General features: G+C 46.1%; 1 protein-coding gene across 2 annotated transcripts in view; it reads left to right on the top strand.

Moving 5' to 3' along the window:
* The first annotated feature begins 313 nt into the window (after window positions 1–313).
* The window catches only part of FLI1 (Fli-1 proto-oncogene, ETS transcription factor), a 120,274-nt gene continuing 96,128 nt past the window's right edge, over window positions 314–24,459 (top strand). The window contains exon 1 of one of the 2 annotated variants that reach the window (XM_058664116.1): window positions 314–337. Coding sequence is in view for 1 of the 2 variants with exons in the window: in XM_004593285.4 (XP_004593342.2) it covers window positions 1,432–1,449 (18 nt within the window). In the remaining variant the exon portion in view is untranslated. Of the gene's footprint in view, window positions 338–1,128; window positions 1,450–24,459 lie in introns of those variants that run through there. The other variant, XM_004593285.4, reaches the window with a different exon arrangement.

The following is a 24,459-nucleotide window of genomic DNA, read 5'->3' as shown; positions in this document are numbered from 1 at the left end:
CTCTTTTTCCGTGCGGACTCTTAAATAAAAGTGAGCAAGTCCCAAGCGTGGTCTTCAGAGCGTGGAAAAGGTAACCTGTTGTGGAGATTCGGGAGGAGCCAGGACCCCAGGGGCTGCCGCTGTTGGAGCGCGCGGCGGCGCAGCCACGGGACCAGGGGGCCTCCGGGTGGGCCGGACCGAGAGGTGGGTCGAGGGGGAGGCCGACCTCGCGGCTGGGTGGGGATGTCAACGTTCCTTTGCGTGGTGAGTTCCCGGGACCTGCTGACCAGCCGCAGTGTCAGTTCCTTGGGGGCTGGGGTGTTGCAATCGGAAGGACGACTCTGACCCAGAAGTGCGGGTAAGCGCGAAGGGTTGGACCCCAAAAGATGCGAATGCAGGAGGGTGCCGAGGGTGCGGCGGGCGCACCGGGCGCAGGGCCAAGGGTGTCCCTCTGCTACCTAACAATGCGCCGGCAGGGGAGCCGCGCTCTCGACGGCGCTTGGCAGCCCGAAAGGTCCCAGAGTCCGCGCTGATGAATGGTCGAGCCGCTCTGCAAATCCGCTGCTTCTGGGCAGTCAAGGGCCCGAGTGGAAAAAGTTCCACCGGGCGCACTTTCCAGTGGTCGGTTTGCCTTGGTCTGCGTCCGGCTCTTCCCCGGCATCGGGCGCCAGGTTATCCCCAGCTCTATTAAACTCTCCGCCACCCCCCTCCCCCAACCACCACCAAAAAAGTTTGACTCCGGCTGGAAAAAGCATTAATGAACGTATCTGTGGGAAGAAACGGAAAGTGAATGAGTCAGGAGGGCCACCTTCGGCCAACGGCCCCAGGAATAGGAAAGAGGCCAAAGGCGTTTGGCTTTAGTTTGGGGCGGGGGGTGATGGTGGTGGTGGCGGCGGTGGTGGCGAGGGGGTTGCAGACTGCAGGAATCAGGGCGCGGGCGCGGGGCGTGGAGCCCGTCATTGTTCCTGGCCAGCTCTTATCTCCCAGAAGCAAGTATCCTGTGTGCGCAGTGCGTGAATGCGTCGGGCATCTCCGCGTATATTTATATAGTGTGTGATGCGAAAAGCAGGACCCGGCGGCGAGGGGAGGAAGAGGGGGTGTGGGGGGTGGGAAGAAGAGAGCGAGCAGAAGAGAGAGAGAGAGAGAGAGAAAGAGAGAGAGAGAGAGAGAGAGAGAGAGAGAGAGATAGGACTTCCTCCCCGATTCGCAAAGTGAAGTCACTTCCCAAAATTAGCTGAAAAAAAGTTTCATCCGGTTAACTGTCTCTTTTTCGCTCCGCTACAACAACAAACGTGCACAGGGGAGCGAGGGCAGGGCGCTCGCAGGGGGCACTCGCTGAGGGCCCAGGGCGCCAGGGAGGCCGCGCCGGGCTAATACGAAGGGGCTGCGAGGTCAGGCTGTAACCGGGTCAATGTGTGGAATATTGGGGGGCTCGGCTGCAGACTTGGCCAAATGGACGGGACTATTAAGGTAAGCGGCGGGGCACTGGGCGCGGGGCGGCGGGGTCCCGGAAGACGTGGCGGCTTTCCCTTCCTTCCGCGCCCCGGCTTCGCGCCGTCTCCGCGGGCGCTAGGGGTGGCGAGTCTCCCTCTTGGGGTGATAGGTCCAGCTCTCTGCGGAGAGCAATCTGCCTCAAAACCCCCTGCCCCGAGGTGAAGCCTGGCCCCCTCCCACAGCTCCGCCGGCTGGACTGCTGGAGGGGTTGGCGTGCAATCTGGAGACCTTGGGCGCGTAGCGGAGTCGGGGGCTGAAGAGCCCCGTCCGGGTCCCTCGCTCCCACCCAGCAACCAGGGCGTCCCGGCCTCGGCTCCGGGCTCTTGCCCGGAGGATGACCGGCTCCGCCTGGCCAAAGAGGCCGAGATCGGCCGGGGATTGCTGCGACCAGGAGCTCAGGGGTCTCTAGCGGGTGGAACCCTGGCGCGGATACGCGGATTGGCTGCAGGAGGACAGGCGAGCAAGGGAGTGTGTCCTGGGTCTGCCTGAGCCAGCTCTTCCAGATGGAAGCCCCTGTTTACATGTCAGCGCAGGCTGGTTTCCCTTCCCTCTCTATCCTCCAGAGGCCGGTTCTCGGCTTCCCGGGACTAACCGGCCAGCCCCGCTGCTGGTGAAACTCGGATTCTACTTCTCGGCTTGGGTCCGCACAGCTCCCCGGAGGCTTGGCCCGGAGCTGTCTTTCCATGAGACGGTCCCCGCGCCCTTCCGAGCCGCTCCGCCTGGCTAGCCAGTCCTCCACCCCCGCCGCCACGCCGGAGGAGGCTGGGTTGCAAAGTGCAGCCTCCAGGACCGGCGAGGGTCTGGGTTCCGTGTCACACTTGGGAAGGGTGACTGCTGCTCCCTCGGAAAGGGGGAAGTGTGGCGAGAAGCCTAGAGAAGGGACACCCCCTAATACCACTGGCCTTAGAGGACCTAGGGGGAATGAATGGGGCTCGAGTTAACTGCAAGGCTGCCGCGCGACGCCAAGCCAGAACTTGTCTGGAAAAACGATTAGGCTGGCGAGGTGAGGACTGGCAAGGCGCGCCATTCCCCCAGAAACCCAAACGAGTCGACTCCGCGTTCAGGGCTGAGTGAGAAGAGATGGGGAGGATTCAAGAGATTTTTATCGACTGGGTGGGGTGGTGGTTTTTATTTTTTAAGTGTGTGTGTGTGTGTGTGTGTGTGTTCGAAATTTGCTGACTTAGGCACCAACCGAATAGAATTGAAAATCTGGAGATGAGATGACTGTAATGGGGAGTGAGAACCGGGGTTCCTCAATTTCAAAGTGAGTGGGTGGGAGAGGATTCTTGGGGACACCTTGGAGGAGAGGATCCCCGGGCCACCCCGGGCCCATGTCTCTGCTTTCTGTTGGTGTGGGCACACAGGTGGCTGTGCTCCCCCAAGTTTAATAACGGTGTGTTTCACCCTAGGAAACCGGTCTCCTCCCTGCACTCAGAACCCCCTGGCACTTACCCGCCCCCCCCCCCCCAGGCACTCCTTCAGATAGGGGAAGGTGGCTCCAGGGTCTAGATGTGGACACCCTAAGGAGAAGTGAAGCAATATCTCCACACTGCTCAGCCCTCCATGCGCAGGCTCTGGGCCGAGAGGGAGGAAGCTGTGGTCTGTGTACCCAGGATGTGCTAACCCTTCAGATGCACACACAGGGATTGGCAGGGCAGGCAAGAGAAAGCCTCAGACCAACTGCTGTCTCTACCAAGGAGGAGAGCGGAGGGCCTTCCTTCTGCGGGTGGTGGGAGCCTGGGAGCCCCTCCCCAGCCTTCCCAGGAGCACCCTAGGCTCTCATTCATGTTCCTTAATGACATTGGGGCCCTTCCAGAGCAGTGGTGTTTCAGACCCCTGCGCTTAAGGGATATGCCTCTGCTATGTACTTTGGTATTTAAATAGTGTGGAAGCCACAGTTTCCTGTTCTTGTGTGACCTTCGGATCTTGGGGTTTCCAGATCCCACTCCCACCTTGGCTTAACTGCTTGGAGAAGAGAGTGGGCCAGCTGACTTCCGTGAAAAAAAAAATGCACAAAACAGTAAGCATGTTTGAGCTTCATAAACTCTGCGAAAACGAAACAACGGGACTAAGTTACCTCCACGGTACTGTATTTCCAATCTTCTCCATGCCTAAAATATTATGATCATGGACTCTTACCTTTATGGAAGCCAAACTCAGTGCTCTGCAGGCATTGGTTTAAAAACAATGGATCAGGGCTAATTTGTAGACACAAATCTGAAAGTGCACTTCAACTTTGAACACCCTAAGGGGGAAGATCAACTTTGAGTGATGCTAGCATGTTGATTTGATGCACCTGCACATTTCTTCCTCAAACATGGACATGCATATATTTCAAAATGCCTGGAGGTCTCAGTGCTCAGGTGGCATTTGGTCCAGGATTTCAAGAAGTCTGAGTTTCTTCACAGAAATCCCTTATTTTGTGTAGAATTTGCATAAGTCCATGCAATCACAAAATCCTTACCTGATGTCTGTGTGATGATAAGTTCTATGGAAGTATGTCCTCCTCTCTTTCCCAAGAATGTCTTTTGGGAAGGCTTTGAGCGCCATTGGGGAGCACCCAGATTTGTGGGAGCCGCACTGCTCTTGTTTTGTACAAACAAGTTAACTGCAGTATCGAACAACAGCTGGCCCCACCCCTGCTCCCCACAGTGATGGTATCAGTGTTGAAAAGCACGTGACACTGCTTTCTGCTTTAAGAACTGACCTGGTTTCAAAAACTACATCTTAGTGCTATGTCTGTTTTCAATGAACCCAGTCGGTGTCCTCTATGGACGTTTGGTTCAAAGTGTGGGGTACATTAATGTTGGAGAATGAGCAGTGAGGATACAGATGTGCTAGATGAAATTGGGAAATAGATAAATGAACAGCACACTTGGAATCAAAAGACTTGAGTTCTTTCTCAGCTCTAAAATTTAGTGCTGTTGGCTATATAGTCTGGAGTCTCAATTTCTTCGTGTATAAAAAGAGGCCAGATCACTTCAATGCTACAAGCCACAGATAAGGATTAGCTAGAGTCTGTTTCCTCAGCCAGATGCACATCAGTTGAACTCCTTGGGGATACAGCTTGTGAGGACTGATTGGTCAGAAAGCTGGATCACAGGTCTAGAGTTATAACATATATTCCATTAAGTCCAACAACTGCTTATGAGTTGTCTTTTACAAATGTTTTTCAAAAAAGATCATGAAAAATGGAATTAAAAGATAAATTTATTTGAGTACCAAAAATGTTAAAATCCATGCATGGGATACATGTTTAAAATGTTCATAAATGTATATAACGAAAAACTACACACATTACTTTTTGCATCATAATTAACTTACCTTAAATTAAATTAAATTCCATTTCTCCTGGACTTTTGGAAGTACTTTGGTAGATTCTCAGCCTTTGCTTTGCGTATTGAGGATAAGGCAATGACAGCATTATGGTGGAGGTAGTTACATTCAGAAAGGGAGAAAGGCGTCCATGTCCAATGCTGATATGTGAAAAGCAACGAAGTGGGCTGGAGGGTGGCACAGTTGTGCCGGCCAGGCTGGTCAAGGAGGAGCCTGTAACAGACACCGCTGGGCAGAGCTACCAGGCATTCTTACCATTTACTTTGGAGAAGTAGACCATGACACAATCAGCAAATGATGGGAGTGCAGAAGGGAAGAAAACCAAGTTACTGTGAAGCCCTGTGAGCCAGTGGATTGACAATGCAGCATGCAGCCTGGGAGAGAATGCCCGGTTGGGCAGGCAGCACTTGAGACCAGAGACCTGACTTTCGTGTGGACTTCAGACAAGAAGGGTTCTGGGGCTTGAGCTATCCCTGTTTTGTGTGCGAATAGTTTCTACAAGAATGCCGCCTTCCACTTGGGCTCCTGTTCAAATTTGAATTGACACTAAGTTTGCAGTTTTAGAGCTTGCCAACTCTGCAGTTTGACATTCTTACTTAACGGGTGCGCCCACGGGCTAAATGAACTGTCCAAGATCGCACAGCTAATTACTGGCTGAGTCAGGATGACAGTTCAGGGTTCTGAACCCAGAGGCCTGTGCCCTTTCCATGATTCCCAGAACACATCACTTGCTTTTACTACATCGTTATAAATCGTAGAATCCTGGAAGCAGTGTGTGTGTGTGTGTGTGTGTGTGTGTGTGTGTGTGAGAGAGAGAGAGAGAGAGAGAGAGAGAGAGAGAGAGAGAGACCTTTAAAAGAAATCATGAAGTATAAGTATCAGGCAAATTGAACTACAGGCTCTTTGGTTATTTAATGAATAAAATAGTATTGCCATCTTGAATTATTCCCATACTTAAAGAATAAACTCCAAATTTTCACATAGGATTTTCAGACAAGTGTTTGCCCAGATGAATCCTTGTTTTTCCTGTAGACAAAATAAATAAAATCTCCATGATGAAGGGCCAACCCAAAACACATTATTTTATTTAAATAAACAGGCCCCTCAACAGACCATGAGCAGGTGGATTGAATTGTTATTTTAACTCTCGATAATTGAATGCTTGACTAAATAAAACATACTCATATGTATTAGAATATATATTTTGGATCCTTTTTCCAAAGCTGTGCAATAAGGTCTTTAAATAAAATTGTATTGTATTTTATTTGAATGAGGGAGAAAGAGGGAGAGAGAGAAAAATCTCATTGCTTCACTTTCCACGTTACCTACAAGGCAGGACCAAGCCAGCGACAGAAGCTGGGAACTCAATCAGTGTCTCCCATGTTAGTGCTAGGGACTTAGACACATAAGCCGTTGACTTCTGTCTCCCAGAATGACCATTAGCAGAAAGCTGGACTCAGAAGGTAAGCTGCAACTGGAACCCAGGTACTCCAATAGGGAATGCAGCCATCTTAGCCACTGGGTCAAACACCCATCTCAGTAACCAGGGCTTCAGTAACAGTGAAGATGCTGAACTAGGTTTCTGAGTTGTATGAGGAAGGAACACTACCAAAGACAAAAGGGCCACTGCCTGGGAGGTTCTGCTAAGGATAATCCGTGTGTGTGTGTGTGTGTGTGTGTCTGCCAGTAACATGTAGTAAGTGTTAAAGATCATTCCAAAAAAGGAAATTGCAATTTAAATGGAAAAGAAAGAGAAGAAGCCAATGGTAATATTTATTAGCTCCCTATTGTTTGCCAAAGACTTTCACATAATATTTTTCCATGTTCTCATAGCAGCCCTATGGGAGGCAATGTTGTTCATCTTATGTGAAAGAAATCTCAGAGATGTAAGGCTCCTTGTCCCAGCTCAGAGGTGACAAAGCCTGGTATTTCCGATCAAAGAATGCTTTAATTTGCAATATATACTAGCCACCTGCTGCTTGGCTTTGGTGGGTCTGAAGCTTGGCCTTAAAGGACAGATAGCATTTGCACAGGACTAGATGGTCAGGAATGGGATACTTGGTGTTGGTGACTGGGTGCATGTGAGGGAGTGGGTAAGAGTGGAAAGATTGAGTGGACCATAGCAATCATCACAAAGAGTTTGGATCTTGTAAAATATGTAGAAAGGATGGAGCAAAAATTCTGAATAGAAGGAAGAAGATCTTTAGAGCTGTATTAATTTCGTAGGAGCTTAATCCTTCCTACCCCATTTAAGTCCCTGGGAAATGGAGATGGGAGTGACTACATCAATTCTCAGAGGCTATACAAGAAGTTAGCCACAGGCAGGACAGGACAACTGGCTTGCTAAATATGGCACTGAGCAAGGAGGAGAGACCTTATTTCACCAGATATCATGCAAAGATAATTATACTTTTCATTCCTTTGCATATGCCTTGTTGGTCAGTCCTCCAGGGATCCCAGCACTGGGTCCCTGCAAGCCAAGCCACCACTTCAGTTCTTGCTGAAAATGAGTTAGCAGATTGATAATTAAGAAGAGACACAAGGAAGGGTTGTGTCTCTGAAACTTAAATCAGATTTCTGTAGAAATTCCGACAGGTCTGACATTCTGTCAGCTAGGCCCATGGCTTGCTGATTTTTCACCCAAGCAAATCAAGCGACTGGTAGATTCGTGCTCATGATTCCAAGGAGGACCAGGGATGGGGTGTTCAGATGTGTATGCAGGTACTTCCAATCAGTTCTTGGCAGTTTCAAGGCTGCCTATACCTACCGAAATGCATCAGGACACTGAAGTAGTTAAGAAATTTATCATCTTCATGGGAACAATGTGTCTGTCATTTAGTTAATGATCAAAATCTTGGAGTATAAAAATTTTTCAAACCATCTGAATGAGAATGCCAAGCTGAACACCAAGACTCTTCCTTAAGAGCTGGGCCCATTGATCTAACTAATGCCTGTGTGTCCAAAGCAATAAAAGACCTTGTTTCGTGCCTTAGTACACAGGTGCAATGACAGGTGTCATGGGGGTTTTTAACCTTGTATTTCTAGACATGTGGGGGTTTCACGTGTCCATAGGGATCTAACATTCAGATGTAGAATTGGTGTGCCCAAATATATGGGTATTCTTTGATTTTGAATAGGAAGAAATCTGAGTGAGCAATTTTGTAGCACACCATCCATGCAGAAAAGAAATGTGAGGCAAACAGGCTAATAAGACAGACTTACTAGCCTATGAGCTGCTATTAAGGTTTTTGTAATCTACAAAAAAACCCTTCTATTCAGGTGGAAATTTTTAGGTCTGCAGAATTAATTTTCCTTCGGATGCTTATTTAATTCACACTCATTTCTTTAGTCATTCACCGTAAAACTAACTCATGTTGCCAGGAGCAGTACTCAGCTGAGCATCCACGCAAGTAAATGAAAGCAGGACATCTATACTGCTTCTTCCAGATTTTAAAGAGTAGAGTCTTCTTTGCTTTCTGATTTTAAGCTCTGAGTATTGGACTTTTCAAAAGAAACACGACTTACAGGGCAAATCTATCTTTATGGTTTATTTTAATAGCAATATTTAGGTACATTTTCCTGAAGGTGACAACCGCTGTTGAGTCTCTGTTGCCTTGTCAGCCCTGTTGATACTAGACTGTTGTATGCACATTTTTGGAAAGCCAGACTTCAGCCAAGGAAACTGCTTCGTAATATTCTCCCTTACCCAGTGATATGCTCTCTATTTGTATACTATCACCTACAAAAGCCCTCTAGATAAAGCAGTGAGATGAGAGACTGAGAAAGTATAACTGGACGAGAGGAAAGTGTCTTATTGTACAAAAGTTCCTTATAAACAACAAGAAAAGAATGACTTAACAGAAAATAGGCAAAAATGCTATGAATAGAAGCTACTGGAAAAAAATAATGGAACAAGCATATGAAAAGAATCTCAAGTATGTCCATTAAGATATTCCAATGAAAATAGTGGCATTCCAACGTTTGTGATGACTGGAAGCCAATGGAGATTAAAACGGCTCAGCCGTGCCCACCATAGAAAGAGGAAGGAGAAGTGGTACAGTCTTACCTTCTTGGTAGGAATTTAATGTAATACAATCTTTCCAGAGGGCCACATCTATTTGAGGCATTAACTCCTCAAGTATTTGTGTCATTTGATAATAATTCTGTTGTATTCTGCAGATGTATCTTACTGATAAGTCCATTCAGATACAATATTGTGTGTGTGTGTGTGTGTGTGCATAATCTTGTATATGTGAAAGCTTGCCTATCATACAAGATGGTCATTGTAACATTGTTGGTAATGGCAAAAACTGATAATAATCTAAACATACATTTAGGGGCTAGTTACATTAGTTGGGATGGATTCACATAAGAAAATATATGAATGCAATGATTCAGAGCAGTGAAATAAATTGTCATATACTGATTTAGAAAGTTCTCCATGGTATATTATTATATGGATAAAAGCCAAATGCATGGTCCCATTTATAAGAAAAATTAAAAACACACACATATATGATTGTTTATAAATAGGCAATTTCTACAAGGACATATGAGAAACTATTGATAGTGGATGCCTCTGGGCACAGTGAAATTGGTGTTTACTTTTCATACTATAAATTCATGCAGCGTTTTTGTAAAAACCATTAGTGTCTTACTTTTATAGCGGGGATAATAAGGAAGGGTCATTAGAAATACACTTGTGCAAAGTATTCTGTCCCAAAGGCGGTGGTAACAGGGACGTTTGGATCCCACTTTGTCTATCTTTTTTGCAGGCCTGGGTTTTTACCTCTGTTGTGTTGCATACTGGCTGTGGTCTGGGCCCTCACTTGTCAACCATTCATACAAACGTTGTTATATCAGAGATTTTCTCATGCATGCCATGGAGCAGGATTTCAAAGCTGTCATTCAGTGCTCACATTTAATACTCTTATTTGGGGCTTGAAGGTTATTCTGTCTGTTCCTACATAGTCCTTCCCCTAAATTTCAGCCAGCTGACAGGAGGGTTTTGGGTGATTCTTTGTGGATTTCTGTGAGCTGTGTTTCTGCTAGCTTGTGACACTGAAGCTCTGCTCCTCCCTTTGAGTTCATGCAAACTAAGAATAGGGCCTGTCTCCGCTCGGATATGTTGGATTCTTTTCCAAAGTTTGGTCTTATTTAAAACCCAAAACACATTTGGCCCAAAGCGCCTTTCCCTTGACTTACAAAAAAAAAAAATCTTGTTTAATTGAAGGGAAATTGAATTTGTCTGGCTTTGATTCATTTACACTTAACTCTTAAAAAAACAGTATTTGGAGGACTTATTTGATGTCCAAGAAGAATTTTGAGCCTCTTAACGAGTTTTCTGGAAGGGTTTTTTTCTTTTTAAACAGGAAGTGGTGTTGTGCTATGGGCATGCATACTCAATACTAAAAGACTCCACCTTAGTTTGAAACTGTGTCACTCAGAACTTTGAATGGACCCAAATATCCCTGAGATAGGCCTTTCTTTCCTAGTGCTCATCTAAAAGAAGGAAGATTGACTCCCCATGGAACTGAAAGGGAATAAATATGAGGAAAAGCAATCATAGTCATAGGAAGAAAAGGAATGAATCAGTTACCCCAATCCTTATTACTACTCTGTGAAATCCATGCTGTTTTTATTTTGGAGAGATCGGGTAATTTAGCCATGGTTGCATATACAGATAGAAAGTAAAAATGCAATGATTTGAACCTAGTCATGGCAGCCTGTAAAGTTCATGGGTCTTGGCCAGGTAGACCTCGAAGTTTCCATACAGTTTAAGTTCCAGATCTAAGCCCTCAGTTGAGAACCACATGTGGCTGTTTCGTCCTCTGGTTCAACTGGCTCTCATTTACATTCTGTATCGGACAGATTCAGCGATTACTCTGTTTTCAGCCCTTTACTCAAGAAGGCCTAAGCTCTGTATGATCCAGGTCGGAGACCCTGCCTGCCCTTGTTAGCAGACAGACTGATGCGAAGGCAAGATGGCGGAAAGCACAGGCTTGGCTTTGCCTTACGCTGAAGAGGTGATTGCTGGAATGGTTTGAGGCTCAATAGAGCATAGTATATTCTTTAACAATGCTTCCCCCCTACCCTCCTACCTTTTCCCTCTCTCTTTTTCTCTGTTTTTCTCCTGTTCATTCACATAGTCCAGATGCACATGAAACTCCATACAATTTTTTTTTAAATAACGGATTTTAGAAGTTACAAGAAACACAAAGAAGGGAATGTTTCGCAAGGTTAAAAGGAAATCACCGAGCAAGGCTGACTTTGGGCTCCAGTTTCTCCTGAATAGCATTTCTTGTTATTTCAAGGCTGATTGACTTATAACTGCATCCAAAGCCACCTCACATCAGTTCCTTTTATCAGCCCAAGTGAGACTTCCTGTGGACTGGCCCAGCTTCCTGATATATTTCCTTTTTCCTTTGGCAGAACAAAGAACACCATAGCTCCAAGGATTCTTGGGAGCAAACATAATTTAGCACTGAAGAACCTATTATTTTAGAATTTCCATGCTCTATGCAGATGGCCAAAGGCCTGCTTTTGCCTTTCTCCACAGCATTCTGTACCCATTGAACACCACGTGTGTTCTCATGTGATCAATAAGCTACTTGAATTCAACTTATAGTTTCACTTCACTCAAAGAAGGAAAACCATCTACTCTCCTCATGAACAGTGCATGTGCCTCTCAGAACTACATGAAGCAGTTCTCTCTCTAGATTGAAATTGTTTATTAACCTAATTCAACATGACTATTGTGCAAGGAGAACCCTCTTAGAGATTTTAATCTATGTTCGGCTTCCTAACTCTAGAATCGCACACATAGACAATATGCTTCCAAGTGCATCCAAAGGGCTGTCAAAGTCAGTTGAGGAAATTGCAGAGATTAAGAAATTTTGCTTGGAGCATTCCATATCACTCCTTACCATTGGCTTCACTGGTAACTCTGTCCCTTACACAGAACTATCTTAGAACCCTACCCAATGTTCTGCCCAATGATCACTATTAAGAGACCTGCTTATATCTCTGTCATATATTCCAAAGCAACTAGCAGACACTGCTGACTTGCAGCTCCTTCCCTGAGCACTCCTGAAATGTAAGAGGCCACCACCCAGAAGATGCGAAGCTCCAGGACACGGTCCTTCTAAAGATGACCGTGGGGCAGGAGGACACCAGAAGTGGCAGCTGGGGATTCTGACTCCCCTGCAATGCATTCCACAGTAGGAGTGTTTTCTGGGATCATCGAGCCTAATAGAGCTCAAGCTTCTCTTCGTTAGCTAGCTCTTTTCCTTGACCATCATCAGAACACTCCTGGGGAACTGAAGAAGAACCACCTGGGCAGCTAAGTAGTCATGCAGCTGCCAACAGTAACTCATACAGAGCCTTCTGCTTACAAGAACCACTGAACTGCAGTGGGCAAAAAATGAGACTGAAATGTAGATTTCCAAGTGAGAGGCATCACAGAGGGCTGCTTTTCCATGGTTAATTCATACTGACTTCTAACACAGTTCTCCACGTTAGCATCTCCAGAAGAAAATGTTTTTGGAGTTTGTTCTCAGCGAGGAAAATGACTAGAAAGTGTAAGGCATGAGGCGGTAACTGTAATGCCCGCATTGGTGGTGCCGAGTGGAGAGTGCCAGGATGACTGTACCAGTATGTAGAACTTGGGAGACTTTTCTTTTTCTTGTAGTGTGCTCTGCTACTAACTCTGTTCCCTAGGGAACCTGGGAACTTCTCTGGAGGTCACAGATTGGGAGACCTGTGCCTTCTTTACTTGCTAGATAAAAGAGAGTTGACTTTCTAGAAGTGTCATTTCAGGAAACTGACAGGTGCAGCTTTTCCTGGGTACTGCCATGTGGATTTGCCACTCTGAATTTCTAAGTGATTCCTGGTGGGAATTCACCAGCCTCCAGATATACTCCCCAGGTCTGGTGGGGGCATCCCCATTCTCATCTCCTTTGCCTCGCCATGGGTTGCCTCCAGAAGGTTTTGTGGACAAACCACGATTCAGCAGCTTGATTGGGTTTGAAGCTCATTGAAATTAATCATTTCTTCCCATCAGTGTGGATTGGGTATGACCCAGACTTTTCTCTGCCCAAAGCACTCTTTTTAAAACTTTTTAAACCCTGTGTGTATTTTATGGGAAATTTCACATGGCTGTTTCTGATTCATTTCCAATTAAAGGCTCAAAATACTAGTTTTGTAACAGCTCTTTGATGATTTGGATTCTCGTTGGTTCATCTTTTCTTTCCTCTTAAATGTCCGCAGAAGTTTAATAAATGTTGTTCAGACATTTGCATGCTTAATTTTTACAAATAATTGGAACCAGGAGAGACTGTTTTACCAGTGGGCACAATGCAAGCACACTTACAGGAGAGAGGCAAATGCCTCAGTGAGGGGAACACTCAGTGTGAGAAAATTGCAGGGGTCACTGAAGGGGGCTGCCTTGATGTGCGCACTGCTAGGGCATGGGGGGCAGGTCCAAGCTCACATTCTCTGGAGTGGGGAAACCAGTGTCACTCTTACTGCAGACAGCCCTCACAGCCAGCTGTCAGCAGCCAGTCCCATCCAAAAGAGAACAGGTGCTTGGAATTTTCCAGATGCAGATGTTGCTTCCTATACTTTCCCACTGGAAGGTGTTCGTTGTCTATCATTACAGCAAGCCTCAGTCTCTGCCTTCTGCTGGTTGTCCTTGAGCAATTTTGATGGCAGACAACTGGGCTCACCTCAGTGCTAGTTCCTTGCGGGGAGGACGCCACTCTATGCGCTGGTCCCGCCAGAGTGCTGAAACAGGCTCTGGGTCTGGAGACTTGCAGTTTAGCATTTGGTTTTGCCTCAGGCTGGCTGGGCGGCACTGGGTGAATCTCTTCATCTCTTAACCTCCGCTTTTGCATACACCCCAAAGGATTACGACTAGTAGTGCAATCTTTTTTCCATGGATTGGATAAAATCTAGAATAACTAGTTGCGTTGAGTTTCTTAATAGCTGTAATGAAATGCTACACGTTGAAGACTGAGTGGAGTTTTATGTGGCTGTTCTTGTTGCCAGTTGTAACTTACATGGTATGTCAATTGGAGGCTTGTTTGGAGTTTTTCACTTAAGGAAAAACACATCACCTAGTCTCTCTCCTCAGGGCCTGCCTAGTGGGATGCAGCTAGATGAAGCTCCATCTTGTAGCTGTGTGCTCATTGGATTGTGAGACTGCTGTGTGCCAGGAGGGGACACAAACCCATGGTAAGGCTGGCTGTGAGATTCTGCAGTGTCTACTAAATTAATGTGATGATGGTGGCAGAATTAGTCCTTGGAAGTCACGAGCATTTTGAAAATCTGAATTCAATCCCATCTTGTAGCTGTGTGATTCGGGGCCAGATATGAACTTCTGTAATTTCTTCTGGCTGTAAAATAAGAACAGTAATGGTAGTTACAATAAGTGATGTTGAGCTTTCTACCTGCCTTATTTATCAGTCGAAAGGAGAGTGTAAATAAAAATGCCTTGTATTCTGAAATCTCTGCAAATGCTCATTGTTGTTACATTCAGGATAGGGCTTGAACTAAACCGATAACAAATATTGCTTAAATTGAATCTATCGTGTTACCTTTCTTCCTGGCCTTCGTAATTCCAGTCTTTCTTGCGTTTAGCTAACTTGATCAAGTTCATCCATTAGCTGCTTTTTCATATCTCTTTGTCCATACAGGCGCTATCCCCACAAATGCACCATTACGATCAAAACACCTCATATTCCTCTTTTCCCTCTCTCATATCCGGCCATTGTTTTAGTCCTGAAACTCCCATCGGAGGTTTTACGTAAAAACTGATGGCAGGATATGAGTGTGGCCTCAGGAATTCCAGGCTTGCGCTGCTGATAAAGACAGTTGTGTCAGACAAAAAATACCAGAAACAAATTCTCCTTTTCAACCTATATTCTATATATTTTTTTTACATTTATCTCTGCCCTTAAAAAGTCAAGAACATCCTAGACTGCAAAACACATCATCCTCTGTGATTTTCCCTTGGGAATAGTTCAAACACTTAATCCAGGGGCTGGCGTTGTGGTGCAGTGGGTTAATTTACCCCTTGATACACTGACAGCCCATGTTAGAGCCCTGCTGTGCGACAGCTGCTTTGCTTTGAGTCCAGCTCCTGGCTAACACACTTGGGAGGGCAGCACAGGTTGGCTGAGGTGGTTAGAGCCCTGTCACCCAGAGGTGAGATCAAGCTGGAGTTCCTGGCTTCTGATTTCACCCTGGCTCATCCCTGACATTGTTGCCATTTGGGGAGTGAACCAGTAGGTAAAAGTTCGCTCTCTGTCCCTCCCTTTCTGTTGCTTTGTTTCTCAAATATATCTTTTTTTTTAAAGACATATTTATTTTTATTTTTATTGGAAAGGCAGAATTACAGAGAGAAGGAGATAGATTTTTCCCATCAGCTAGTTAATTCCCCCAAATAGCCTCTATGGCTGGAGTTGAGCTGTTCTGAAGCCAGAAGTCAGGAGTGTCTCCTATGTAGGTACAGGGTCCCGACGACTTTGCCTGTACTCTGCTGCTTTCCCAGGCCATAAGCAGAGAGCCATGTTGTAGCCGGCACAGGAACCAGCACCCATATGGGATTCCAGCACTTGCAGGTAGAGAATTTTCCTGTTGAGCCACCACATAGACCCCTCACAAATATATCTAAAACAAGTAAAACAAAATGCCCATTTGGCTTGCCAGCTGTTCACTAGCTGTTACCTTTTCACCTGTGCCTGCTCTTGCACTATCTGCCCAATGTCCTTGTGGCAATGGGTTAAGGGAAACATACAGACCATGCCAGAAATTGGTCTGTTCAGATGAGTCAGAATTTCAGTCCTTTTATATTCCCTGCTTGACCACCTTCTTCTAGAAAGGGGAGTTTTCCAAAAAGGAGGAGCAGTGGAACTGAGCTCCTTCATCAAGGGACATGCATTGCTTTGAGTTGTGATGATCTGAAGTACAGATGTTAGCATAGATCATGGTATAGATGCTAGTTTAGATTTATCTGTCAATGACGGGACAACAGAACAAAAGAGGACAATGAACTGGAAGATGGTGCTCTGTTAGTGGTGAAGTCAGCAATAGTGGCAGCCCTTCTCTCCATAAATGCGGCAAGATAAGCTCTGTCTTTATGCTGCTAATAAGTCATCACTACATTAAGGAGGGTTGCAACTCTGTCTTTAATTGCACAGTAAATGACCAACATGATTATGTGACTGGGAGTAAAGTTAACGAGAACATTGGGCTGTTGTCTACCCACATTGAAGCTGTTAGATCATGAAAAATGGGGCCCAGCACAAAGGCTCCATTGGCTAATCTTCCCCCTTCAGGTGCTGGATCACATATGGGCACCGATTTGTGTCCCAGATGCTGCACTTCTAATGCAGTTCTCTGCTGGCAGCCTGTGGAAAGCAGAGGAGGATGGCCCAAAGCCTTGGGACCCTGGGCATGCAGGGGAGAGCCAGGGGAGGGTACTGGCTCCTGGCTTTGGGTTAACTGCTCCAGCCATTGTGGTCACTTGGGGAATGAGCCAGCAGATGGAGGATCTTCTCTCTGTCTTTCTCTTGTAGACTCGCCTTTTCAATAAAAATAAACAAATCTTTTTAAAAAAAAAAGAAAGGAAGACGAAGTAGACCATTTGTACTTCAATTGCTCATTCAGACTTTAGGATGAGGAACTTCTGATAGAATTGTTTTTCTGATTGTGTCGAATCATTTATTACAGTTTTGTTTCTGTTCCACAGAGTTGGGATTTCCAAATCCAAGGTGCTGGATATTGTGTTGCTCAGACAATGACCACACTCTGGCCAAAATCAGCTCCATTGCTTCTTTCTCCATGAAAACAAATCACCCCCAAGACTTAGATACTTCAGGGAAAGAATATTCTGTTTTTCCACATGAAAACTACAAAGCGAAAACACACTAGAGAAGATTTTAATTTTATATTTCAAATTATAAAGAATATTTCACATAGTGGTTCACCTTGCAGGAAATTCATTTGTTGGGTGGTGGTATCTGAATTTAATCTGGAGAAATCTGTTTTCTTGCTATCTTATGTAGGATATATGTCTTGCCCAAGTAGTTACAGTTCTGGAAAAGACTGATGAAACACTTTATAACCTTTCCAGGTATCTAAGCTCATGATTTGTAATTTTCTTGGGGGGGGCAGAAGGGAGTGATAATATTTTCCTGGGCAGTGGAACTTTTGAATATCCTTATTTTCAAGGAATTCATGAATAGAATGACATGATTGTTGCATACTTCTTAGATAAAAGAGTTGGGAAACTTCATCAATATATGACCTTGATCATGTATTAAAGGTCAAGGCAAGAAGAAGATGGAGGAAAATGTTTTTATTAGGAATGACCTACATAATCTTCTAGAAATATAGAAATGTCCTGTTCTGCAATGTCCAGTAGAGTAGCGCTTAGTCAAACTATTCAAGGGACTATGGACATTGAAGTATCAGTATGACAAAAAGGAAGGAAGTTTAAAAGTTAATTTAGCTTTAATTAATCTAAGCAGCCTCATGTGACCAGTGGCCATATTGGATAGTGTAAATTGAAAATATCTAACAATCTGAATGCAGTAGGAGGGTGTATATGTGAATTGTTTCTGTCTGAGTCAGCAGTGTGTTGTCCGCATGGAGACAGCACTCCCATTTACTCTTACAACTAACATTACAGCAAAACGAAGTGAAAGTCAATGCTCAGCGTCACCGAGTGACTGCACACTGGCCTGGGGCTCGGGCTGCGGCTTACATCAAGTCTGCTGGGGTCATCACCAGTTCCATGTTGATCTTTAAGAACAGAACACTTCATTTCCTCTATAAAATGAGGCACTGGGAATTTAGCTGAGGAATATTCACAAGTCATGATGAAAGTTTGTCGAAGTAAGGTATTTTTGTTGAAAACTGACCTTGACCGAAGAGAACCCCTATACAACATGGTGATTTCAGCTTTCTCATTTGTAAAACGCTGGCTTGTATTAAATTCTTTGTAAGGTCATTTTTCACTCTAATGCTTTATGCTTTATGCCAGCATGAAAATACAATTTCCTATTACATAGAGCAATATACTATCAACAGATGGTTCACTTTTTCCAGTTCCAAGATCCCCACTCCTTGTAAGAATAATTCTCCTTAAGTATATATGTGAACTAAGCAACTTGATTTTACAAATTAGCAACCAGAGTAACGGTCTTTGAAACACAATTTCCCTCTAATGAGTGTTCCCTAGATTTGGAATTCTCTATGCTGTGTTCAGTTCTGAAGACCCACATCCTTGTCACCAAGACACAGAGCAAGGTGTCTCCTCTGTTTATGCCCTGTGGATAATAGAAATATAAGACATGCTCCAGCTACTTCACTGTGGCTTTAGAATTCTGATGAGAGATAAATATTGGAGGGAGGCCTTCCCCCTAGGGAGAGCTGTCCTCATCACCAATGCCTCTCTGATGAGTGGACCTCTGCTGGCCTTGACATTGGAAATCTTTATATCATCATGGAGGTCAACCCTGTATCTACCACTGAATGTGTGGCATGAATTTGTGAGCTGACTTGTTTGAAACCAACATGCACAGACTTAGAGGAAATGAAGCAAAGATCGTTCCACATAACAGCTTTAGGAGTGCTAAACCACCAAGGCCCTGCCTCTTGCATATACCTGCTCACCACAAAGGATAAAATAGAGATCCACCCACAGCCACCAGAGGAAGCCCAATCAGAGTCTTGAATAGTCTGTTGCAGATGACATATTCCTGAGTTGCCAGTTAAGTGGCTCATGCATTTTCTGAGAAACCTCTCTGGAGTTTGAAATACTACACCTTGATTCTTCCTGCTGTATCTGAGGTCAGGTGTAGGACACACATCAGCAAACAAGGTGGTGATGGTGCTCCTGGTGCCTCACTTGCAGTCTTTCAGGGTAGTGTTTGTTGAGAGCTCGCTAAGGCCAGAGGCCCTGCCAATCTGTCTCTGAGTCCTTAGTATCTTACAGTCTGATACACATTTCTGTGTTGACAGAGCAGCTTCTATGCATCCAGTGCTAGGACACACTAGTTTAAAAAAAAAAAGGACCTATGTGTTTCCTATTTGGACAGAAATTATAGCCAAGTGGAGAAAACGGGTATTTAGCTCATTGTTCCATGGGCAGACGTTCTGCGAAAGGGGAAGTTTGGGTGCCTCAGGAGGGTACAACATGGGGACTTAAACTAGTCAGGGAGGTCAAAGGCTTCCCTAAGGAAGTGACATTGGGACTGGACTCAAAGTGACAAGCAGGACCAAGTGTGGAAGAGAAGACTCCGTGCGCCAGTCTTCGAATGAATGAGTGGACAAGTGAGTGAACGAATGAATGTATGACATGGCTGCTTTCATCCATGGCCACTCCCTGGTGTTGCTAAATTAAAGTCTCCGGAGCTTAGCCATTAGAACCACAGTCCTTCCAGGCATTATCTATGTGACCAGAACCACTTTCTTAGCTACTTTCTTTTTCAGTAAAGGCCAACAGAATGTAAGAAAGACCATGGTGGGAGAATGGTTACGTTTGAAGGCATTATCAATTTGTACACAGAGCACACATGCCTCAGTCCATACTCCTTCAAAATGCAATGCATCCAACCAAAAGTTCAAAGGGCAAAAAGGTTCCGGAAGGCTGACTGTCATCTTCCAGCACACCAGCCTATGAAATCACTTGGGTTCAGCTTGCTTACACCCCTTGCCAGCAAGGCGAAGCAGCTCTTAGCAGCTAGAGCTCTAGAAGGTGCACTCCCTGGCTTTGATAAGAACTGCTTTCTGACCTTCATCAAGGGCCTGGGTCTCCCATGATTCAGTTTCCTCTCCTGCTGATCAGGGAGATTCTGCCAGTGATAAGCTACCTCAAAGTGATGTTGTAACGAAGATGGTGGTCAAAAGCATTTTGCAAGATTAAAGTTGAAAGAAGCTTACTGAACATGCATGCTATCTATATCTGGTGTTTGCTAGAATTTCAGAGGAAACTCTCTAATCTAAGACTGTAGAGGGGTGAAGAACCGGATTGGCTATTAAGATCTTTTCTGGAATCACTGTGCTATTTGCCTCATCTTATTTTTTTTTTCTTTTGTATTTCCTTATTTTACTGATTTGAGTGGTGGGGAAAGAGAGCCAGACAGATCACCTGCTGCTTTATTCCTCCAGCAGATGATGCAAAGAAGGAGGAGGAGGAGGAAGACGAGGCTACATATTAGCAGTTACTGCTGATCCCAGCCCTGCACGGAGCACTCCAAGGCCTGGCAGTCCCTGCTGGCCTCAGCCGCCATAGATGGCTGCTGTCACCGCACCGAGTTTCCCAATGAGAGGAATGTAGGCACACCAAACTCAAAGACCTTACCAGAGTTAGGCATTTAGCAGAGTCTGTCTGTTGGCAAACATCATGCTCAACTACAAGTGTAAGATGTTTTGAGCTTTTTCAGAATAAGAGCTCAGTGACTAAACACATACAGTTAGCTATTTCTGCCTCAGAATTCAATAGTGTTAATATTGTCAGAAGTTTTCTCACGTGGTTCTTTTGGTCTGCTGGTGTTCTCAAAAAGCCTCCATCCTTCTTCCTAACAGTATTGTTCTTCTTCTGTCCAAAGAGGGAAAAAAATCACCTATTTCCAACCGCATCAAAATAGAAAATGAATTACATTAAAAACACTGACAGACATAAGATAGGGCTACAGAAGCCGAGGAGTCAGAGAGAACTCCTATAACAACGGTTGTTAGGACTTGGGTTATGTTTTCATAACATAATCCTAAACAATCTTTAGGGTTCTTTTTTAAAAAAATTTTTTTCTGGTATTACTTCCCCTCGCTCCATTCCACCCCACTGAGCTGAACAATGTGTTGAGAAAACAACATTTCCACGTTCTTGAGTGGAAACAACGGACTTTACTGGTGCCACTTTTATTTCCCCACTGGGGAATTCAAGAGATGACCTGTTAGAATTCCACCCATAAAGGTCGTGCTTTGAATTTCAGGCAGAGGGGAAAGAACCAAGGAACTTATTGCAATGCTCCCCCTGAAGCCTGAGCCTCTCCCGTTGCTCTGGGCTGTGCTGATAAGGGCCACAGCGATGCACAGTAGTTCATTTCCAGGACAAAAGCGAGTCCCTGTTTTATTGTTGAAAGGAAGCCACCGGCCACTCAGGAGAGCCAGGACAGAGGCACAGATTGTCCTGCTTGTGGCCAGGAGGGGCAGGGCTGGCTGGGAGCTCAGCAGGGGAGATGGAGGGCCGCCAAGCTGCTTAGGAGCCGTCTGCCCCTGCATTTCATGTGGGGAGCGTTTGCCTGGTTGAACGTCAATAAGGGGTCATTGCAGCTTATGGTGTTCAGAGGGATGCGAAGCCAGACTGCTGGAATTGGAGGCACTGGGCTGGGACAGGAGACAGCCTGATTCATACAATGTGGCCCATTTAGGAACGAAAGCCAAGCACCAGGAGATTTAGAGAAGTTGATCTGGTTTTGAGTTTAAATTCTGGACCTCCTTCCCTCCCCACCCCCTCCACGCCAAAATGTCAGAAGAGGGCCTGGTTTCCCTTTATGGAGTGCAACATAAACAGATCTTCAGCAGCAGGACAGGGGCCCACTTCCCCAGCCCATACTGCCAGAGCTGGGGGTGGGGGCCATGGGGAAAAGCAGTTATTTTTCTGTCTGGTTAGTATTTGGCATTGACTTTCATTTTCTCCAACCTCCATTTGCTAGAAGCCCGCCTGTGTGGGAAGTCCAGGAATAAGAGGGAAGCTGATCTTGGAGTTTTTCTTGCCAGATTTTAAAGAGATGGATTTTTGACATTGGATAGTTTGGGAAGGCATTTCCCAAAAAGAAAAGCTGCTAGGGGGAATTGAACCCAGAGACTAAGATCTCCGCCACCGATCCCGCCCAGCACCGGCTCAGCTGCAGCTGGGGAGAACATACCGAGCCCTGGGCACCCCGGGGTCAGCCGTGGTTAGGCTGGCCACAGAGCCCTGCATTCCTTCTGGGCTCTGCTGGGTTTGGGTGGGTGTGACCACGAGTTTACTCTGGAGAAAGCTGAGACAAAGAGTCTAAATTGGGCAGGATCTCGGATCTAATGACTTGTTTACAGATCCTGTACTTTTTCCAGGGCAGGGAGGAGGAAGAGTGAAGGGCAAGTGCCCGCTGTGGCCTTGGGCACACTGTTGTTTTTCATTCTAAGGAGGCTGGACAGCCTCGGCAGGCACAGGGCATCTGCTTGGCAGCCAGTGGGCCAAACGGTGTTCTGTGTAATTTTCCAAGGTGGGGAGGAAGCAGCGGCGGCTTCGGCCTCTGCCCATCGGCTTGGCTTCCAGGGAACAAACTGCTCTGCGGAGATGCCCAATCCGCCACATGAAAGGCCCCGCTTCCTCCCACTTGGGCCTGGAGTACTGGGGATGATTGCCCTCTTCACCCCTGCTCCAAGCACGCCCTAAACCAGGATGACCAGCAAAGAATGCTCACCTGTGACACTGCGGCAGCCTTCCTGGACCTGCGCTTGGAGGAAGAAGCTTCCCAGAAGGGCTTGCTTCATGGAACGGCAGCTCATGCTGATTTTGCCAGCAGGTGGCATTTGTTGTTTGAGGCTAATGGTCAGAAATTCTAAAAATAATAGTAGTAATAATACTAGTACTGCTGCTACTCTTACTATTAGAACAGTGGACTGCAGAACTTGAGAGGATGTTTTGAATATTCTGAAAGCTCTTTTACAAATCAGAGGTGCTTCTTTCTAGACGTTTAGGTCCCCAAGGTTTACTCCAAAGGGCAGTGTGGGATTGCAGGGAAACAGAAAGAGCCGGGTGTGCATGGCAACAGTTCACAATCCCGATTAGTTCTGTTGCCAACCCATCAGGTGTCTGTTACAGTTGTTGCTTCCGGAAGAGGAAACAGGCTCAGAGAAGTTGAGTCATTGGCTCAAGGCCACACAGTCACTGAATGTGACCTGCTACCTTGTCTGCACCAGTGTGGGCAGGTGCCGCAAGGCAGTGCTGTGACCCCTGAGTGTCAGAGCTCCTGGAACTGAGAAGTGGGTGGTCCTATGATGGAGCTGTCACCTCTCCAGGGCTCCTTCAGTTGGGTGTGGTCGATTTAAAACTGCACTTCACAAACAGTGAGCAAGGCCACCCAAACACAATGCTCTGTGGGCGCTTGCTGTTCAGAAGACTTCCAGAGATTCCCTGTGAGGTGGGGATAGGGATGATGGATACAGGGGTGCTTCCGGCCTCCTAAGGGAGACCTCCTTAGGTCCTGGCATTCCCCCAAAATTCTACTACCACAATGCAAATGGAGCCCACTCCCACCCTAACTCACGCATTAACTAGAATAAAGTACACAGCCAACACTTATCTTCTGCATTGGCATTCAGCTTATCAGAAGGCAGCAAGGTGAGTGGGCCATTTGACAAGACAGGACACACACGTCTCTTGGAAGTGTGTTTTCCTCTCAGCTCCTGGCTTCCACAGTTGCAAAACAAATCCCTCACCTTCTCCTGGCCTCCGATTCCACCCAGAGCTGGCAGCCCAGAGTCCACTGCTGGGGCCACGGCCTGCACCTCCCCCTGCCCGGCCGAAATTGAGCAGTGCGGAGGGCGGCAGGAAGGAGTAGGTGGCTAGATGCCTGTCCACTGTTTCCAGCACCTGGAGACAAGAACAGAGGCCATTAGTGCAATGACTTATTGTTTGGATATTTAATTTGTCTTTGTTTCTTTGTTTTTAACTTTACAAAGAGAAACTTCCATATTTTTCTACTTTCAATTGTTTCTCTCCACTGCCCATCCCAGGTCACTTTGCAGGTGGCCAGGTCCGGGTTAGGTCTTAGTGGACAGCAATGGACTGCCTTACTTATCTGCACCCCATGCTGGAGGTGGAAGCTCCGTGAACCAGGCAGTGCAGCTGAGTTTGGACTCAGTGGAAAATCCAGAAGTGCAGATGTGGGTCCAAACTGGGCTGAAAAATCTCATGAGATCAGGCTTTCTTGGACTTCCTGCTTTTAGCTTAAGCAGTATGTTCAACATAAACGAACTTTCGGTATTTTGAAACTTCCGTTTCTGATCTCAGAACCTGGAAGTAGAGAGCTGTTGTGAACATTTCCACTAGTTTTGTCACGGTTATTCTGAAGGCCAAGTCGAACCCGGTAATTAGGGAGCCTTGGAGCTCGCTGCGGCCATCCACCCCAGCCCGCCTGGATTCCGGCTTGGGCGGGAGAAGGGGCACGTGGGAGGAAGAGGCGGGCAGGATGGCTCCCATTCCAGCAGCGGCACTCCTGGCCGCCTCGCTTGACCTCTCAGTGGATGAAGAAAGTACCCCAGGCCATGATGTTGAGGGGATACGCTAGTCTCCGCGCGCCTGAGTCCTCTGCCTCTTGTCTTAGATGCGTACGCGGGGTGGGTTCTTCAGGGAATTTCAAAAAACTCGTGGAAAACAGACTGAAGAGAAGCTCATTGAAGTCCCTTGCTCACTTCAAGTCACGTCAGGGAAGGAGAAATGCTGATTACCCTCTTTGGGTCAGTTTACATTAAATGTGTGTATGAAATATCGCAGTAGCCCACAAGCATGTACAATTTTTGTTGGTAATATTTTTTAGAAAGATGTTTGTAGTGATGTGGTTTCTTAAGCCCACACCTAGGAAAAACCTTCAC

The sequence above is a fragment of the Ochotona princeps genome, chromosome 4 (genome assembly GCF_030435755.1).
Source record: "Ochotona princeps isolate mOchPri1 chromosome 4, mOchPri1.hap1, whole genome shotgun sequence".
NCBI lineage: Eukaryota > Metazoa > Chordata > Mammalia > Lagomorpha > Ochotonidae > Ochotona > Ochotona princeps.
The sequence above is the reverse complement of the archived record's forward strand: the minus strand, read 5'-3'. Positions and strand labels throughout refer to the sequence as shown.